The 5,781-nt window shown below is 27.1% G+C and overlaps 2 protein-coding genes across 2 annotated transcripts; one reads left to right on the top strand and one right to left on the bottom strand.

Moving 5' to 3' along the window:
* Positions 1-7: 7 nt before the first annotated feature.
* EIN_501720 (tyrosine kinase, putative) lies at positions 8-2,145 on the bottom strand (the record flags this gene model as incomplete). Its single annotated transcript, XM_004183387.1, has 3 exons — positions 8-1,959; positions 2,010-2,027; positions 2,073-2,145. Coding segments are annotated over 3 exons (2,043 nt in total), but the record flags the coding sequence as incomplete, so codon positions are not given.
* Positions 2,146-4,289: 2,144 nt separating this feature from the next.
* Positions 4,290-4,754, top strand: EIN_501730 (hypothetical protein; the record flags this gene model as incomplete). Its single annotated transcript, XM_004183388.1, has 1 exon — positions 4,290-4,754. One exon carries the CDS (start codon positions 4,290-4,292, stop codon positions 4,752-4,754), a length of 465 nt encoding a protein of 154 aa, XP_004183436.1.
* Positions 4,755-5,781: the final 1,027 nt, after the last annotated feature.

Consider the following 5,781-nt stretch of genomic DNA (forward strand, 5'->3'; position numbering starts at 1 on the left):
CACAAACTTTTCCATTGTAATGTGATATAGTTTTACATTCAACACAACTCCCTTCTTTAAGTTCAAATGGTGGAAAACATTGTGTGCATTCTGGGTTATTATTGTTTTTATTTTGACATAATTTACAGTTGGATTTAATGTTATAACATTCATCACAAGTATTTGAAGTATTTTGATAAAGGTGGCTAGGACATTCGCATTGATTATTATTGACCACAAATCTATCTTCACAAGAAAAGCATTGATACTTTACAGTTTGGCTACAAGTTTTACAATTTGACATTTTATTACATGGAGAACAACGTTTTTCTTCTGGAAAATAACCAAATTTGCATTTTTGACATCCGTTCACGACATCACACATATTATTTTCACAATTTTCATCACAAGAAACACATTGATTATTGTTCAAATATCTTCCTTTTCCACAAGTCAAACACCCATTATAGAGATTGTTCGAACACGTCAAACAAGTTCTAAAACAGGGAGAACAACTTTTATTTTCAATAAAATAATGTGGGTTGCATAGAGTACATCCAGTGGTGTTTGTACATTTGTTTTGAACACAATTTGTATCACACAAAATACATCTTCTCCCAACCAAATAACTTACTTTGTCCCTACATGAAAGACAATCAGTATTTGCACCATTATCACATGTTAAACATTCTTCGTGACATTTCAAACAAGACTTATTTTCTTTATAATAACCAGATATGCATTCGGTACAACCATTAATTGGATCACATTTGTTATCTAAACAATATGAACTACATGATAAACACATGTTATTCCAAATGTAGGTTCCTTCATAACAAGATGTACAATTGTAATTAATATAATTACACGTTTTACAATATGAATCACATATAAAACATTGTTTGTCTAGGTTGTAGTAATTTGTTGGACATTCGGTACACCCAAGAGTATCTTTGCATTTACCAGAAATACAATTTTTATCACACAAATTACAAAATCCATTATCAAGATAAGAACCACTTTTACAGGATGTACAACTTAAGTTTCCATTGCACGTTTTACATGAAGAGAGACAACTAGCACAACCATATTCATGTGTGTAAAAACCAGGTTCACACTCAGTGCAACCAAATTCATCTGAACATTTTCGACTTACACAATTTTGATCACAAAGAAAACATGTTCCGTTTTGAAGGTAGTAATTTGATTCACAGGTTGAACATTGATAAGAATTGGGTCCTGAACAATATATACAATTTGGTGTACATTTACCACATCTTTTACCTTCTACATAGTAAGTACTTTTACATAAAGTACATCCATTTTGTCCACATGTTAAACAATTCATATCACATAGTGAGCACCCCGAGTTTTCTTGATAATACCCATCCATACATAATGTACATCCCCTTAGCGTGTCACAATTTGTACAAAACTGACAAACCAAACACTCTCCATTAAACAAATAATTTCCAATATTACAATCTGTACAATTTATATTATCACTACATGTTTTGCAATTGGCGTTACAAGGACTACAAATGGTGCCATTTAAGTACTGTCCATTATTGCAAGCGGTACACTCGTTACCATCTCCTCTGCATTGTTTACATGTTGTATTTTTACAGCGAGAACAAGTCATAGATGTGGTTAAATAATACCCATCGTTACATATTTTGCAAACGTTAAAATTACTATCCATACAACTTACACAATTTGAAACCAAACAACCTGCTCTTTTACTTGTTGGTGTTATGTTTTTAATATAATCGCTAATTACAATATTTTTTCTTTCTTTTGTAAATTTCAAAATTAGATTTTCGTTATAAGGGATTTGAATTAATAACTCTGTTTCAATGTCACATATTATTAAAATATCACTTTCTGTTTCTCCAAGAAATAATTCAGAACGGTCAACGCTCCACTGATAAGAAGAAGAAGAACATTTTTGGTCAGTTTTAAAACACATTATCGTTTTATCTTTTTTACACCATTTTAGACTGAAAGAATAAGTGAATAAAGTAAACAACACAAGCAGCATGTAAATACTAAAAAATAGATTTAAAGTTGATTATTCATAATTTTTATAAAACACGATGTTTTTGGTACCTTCTTCTTGTCAAAGAAAGCAACAATTTTTATTTTAAAATTTTGTGAAAGATCCATATTTTTTTAATATAAATATTTACATAACTAACTATATATATAGTAAAACGATAAAAATATATAAATACTTGTCACATTCTTTATAATTCTAAAAATTGAAACTGAAAATCCAAATTTTTATTTTAATTATTTTTTAAATGGCTTTGTAACTGATTCACATCATTACAAAATACAGCCAATAACAATATTTTGTTGGTCTTTTAATATAAATTTTTGAAAATTATAACCCATATCGAAATTTCAAAGTTTTTGAAAAAATCTATTCAATAAATATATTTAAAAAACTAATAATAGTACTGAATATCAAACAAAACACAGAATTTTATAATTACTACATAATAGATGAAACATAATTAAAAACATAAACTGCTTCTAATTGTAACGTTTTTAACAATATTATTAAAATTTTATTTATGTTTAAATGCGTTTTCTGTTTGTTGTGTCAGAGAGTCGATTGAACCACTTATAGACAAGGTATACACAAAATACATCACCTTTATTAGATTTTAGTGTTGATATGCCAATTAATTAAATGAATATAAAAACAATTATATTCGAAAATAAATACAAATTAATTATAAAACTACAGTTGGTGTACATGCAACACAAAAAACAAAATAACAGTCTCATTAAAAGTCGTCTCGTAACGGCCAAAAGACGCCAGTCTCTTTACAATTGATTGATTTTTTTATTACCTTATTTTGGTGACTTCAAAAGTTCGTCCACATTGATTCGTATGTTTTTGAGTTGACAATGAAAATACCACTCATATTTTATATTGCACTTTTAACAAAGATTGTTGACAACAGCATTACAGACATGATTGAAATTTGTTGTGGCAGTGTTGGTATTATAAAGAAACATACAATGGAGCACAATTGTTGTAAAGAGGATCAAACAACACAAATAAGTCGAATAAAATGCGTTTCATAACTAAAGTTGACATGTTTTTCATAAAAATCCTTTTATTTAATTTATTGGTGTTGTATTCCAAATTAGAAAACATATGATTGTCATAGACAATATAAAAATAAGAGTCTGGATTAGATCATCAAAAAATATAAAATTAAATAATATTTATACATTTCATTAAGGTAAAAGAAAAGTTTTAAGACTTTGGAAGTGCAAAAACGTGATTTTTGATATCAAATTTGACATTCACAAAGGGTATTTGTACATGGCACCCGAGTTTTTGAATGTGCAAAAGCAATCAATTGCATTATATAAATAATATATTCGCTTGTAATAACTTTATTTAAAACTTTTGCTTAAAAATGTGTTTGAAGACGTGAAATACTTTTTAAGATATCCGAGCTGGTCTTCACTGATAAGCGATCAAATGACAAACGTTTGAATGATGATGAAAGAAGTTTACAAGAAAAGATGTGGATACAAAAAAAGAAAATAAGAATCACAAATAAGTAAGTTGTGGATATTACGCAAAAAAAGTTTGACGAAGAAAACGAATGAAACGATGTTTGTTTTTAAAAACTTTATTCCCCTTTTATAATATTTTGTTGTTTTAAATTTGATATAACATTGGAACATTATCTTGATGTTTTATTTTAGTGTGATAATAACAGGAGAGACTTTTTAAACCAGCACAATGTTTTCCATAATTAACTATTTGCTGTAATATTTGAAAAAGTCAGTCAACATCTCAACCCCTGTTTGTGTGTGTCTATTTCACCTGCAATGAATTAAATAAACTCAATTTTAAACCATGTAAATTTATTTCAATGTTATTTTGAATGTTAAAAAAAACACGTTCTAAAACATTCAAAAGTCAGTTCATTAAATTTGAGTTTAGTTATAAAAACTTTATATTCAATTTTTAAAGTTGATTAAATTTATACAAAAAGCGAGAGTGGCCAAGTAGTATAAAGCGATTTTACCATGTATGAGTCTTTTTGAATGCTTAGAATCGAAACTTACTTTTTATTCTTTTTTTTAATTTAAAAAAGAATCAATTAAAAAAATGAGTTTTGTAATGATTTTATTCATCACACTTAAATTTAAAAAAACTTATTAATGAGATGGGAAGTTTTATTTCGAATGAAGTTTGTCCAGAAAGTTTAAAAACAGATGAAGAAAAAAGCAGTTATTTGATAACTAAATTAAAAAAATGGAGTTCGTGCCAAGAAATGAATATTATATACGACAGCGACCTTCAATTTATCCAAGGAAAAGACTGTAATTTTTGTGAAATGGTTCTTAATAAAGAGAACTTGTATTATATCATTATCACAGCAAACGATTGTGTTGTGTGTGGTTTTGTGAAGCCGATAATATCCGAAAAAGAAGAAAATTATGTATTGGGTTCAGACATATTTTTAGCATCACTTGTAAATTCCAATGGAGTGATAACCGCAAAACAATACATTGGAAAAAATGATGCGTTTTTTAAACTTGGAAATAATTTGGACTGTAATGTTTTCCACTTTGGGCAATTTGATATGACTCTAATCAGAGAAACCGATTTAAAACAACCAAAGTTTGGTGCTTATACATGTGAAACTCGCTATTTTAACTTTGGTAAAGATACAACAGGATTAAACGAAAACAAAGAGTTGAGGGCTAAAAGACTTATGGTTGTTCAGATGAGTTGATTCGTTCAATTTAAACATTATAATTGTTTTGTTATTTTATTGTTTACAATAAATCAGTCGATTATCGTCGTTATTTTAAAAATGTTGTCTTGTTAATATTTAAAAACATTGAAGACAGTTTATTTAGAACTATAAAAAAATGATACAGGGAATAATTAACTGTTTTTTTTACAGCTTCCACTTGATTTTATATATTCAAATAGTATTAATACTATAAAATGTATAATACTGTTACCATAAAGACTAAAAATGCTACATCGAGACTTTTTTTGTTTGAGGTGGTAATTTGTATTATATATATTATTATACTTTTTAATATAATGATATTAGTTATAATTTATAATATGAATTATTATATATTTTTAATAATATATTATAATTTATATTATTATATATATACTATATAAAATATATAAGTATTATATTATTATACACTTAAGTTTATTGAATCAGGGTCCTCCTTTTTCAAAAAACCAGCCACCACGTTTCACCACATCAACAAAAAATGACACGTGTTAATAGAATGTAATTTTTATTTTTTACTTAAAACAATTAATTATTCCAGGACAACTTTTGCTTTTAGGTAAAAAAAACTTCAACTGTTTTAAAATCCTTTTTTTACAATCATAAACTACTTAATTGTTATCAATATAATATAAAACTAAAATAACAACACAATTTATTATTTATTAAAAATTTATTTAATAATTATAATTTTTAAATAACAATACAACTATTTGAGAATTCGCTTACTCTTTTTGTTAATGTTTGATGACTCGAACTTACCTTTTCAAGTACTTCAACGCCATACTGCTTAACCGAGTCAGCACATAGAGATATAATATCTTTTAACACGTGATATTTTGATACTATGTTATTGGCAGCAAACAACATTAAATTCATTTGTGAGTTTTCTTCCTCCATCAACTAAACTTTTATCACAACTTTTTAATGTGTGGTTGTGGTGTTACAATTCCGAATGATTTGTAGTGACCGGCTTATTGACCCACATTGTATACATTTCAAC

Source organism: Entamoeba invadens (genome assembly GCF_000330505.1).
Source record: "Entamoeba invadens IP1 unplaced genomic scaffold scaff_1105074726303, whole genome shotgun sequence".
NCBI lineage: Eukaryota > Evosea > Mastigamoebida > Endamoebidae > Entamoeba > Entamoeba invadens.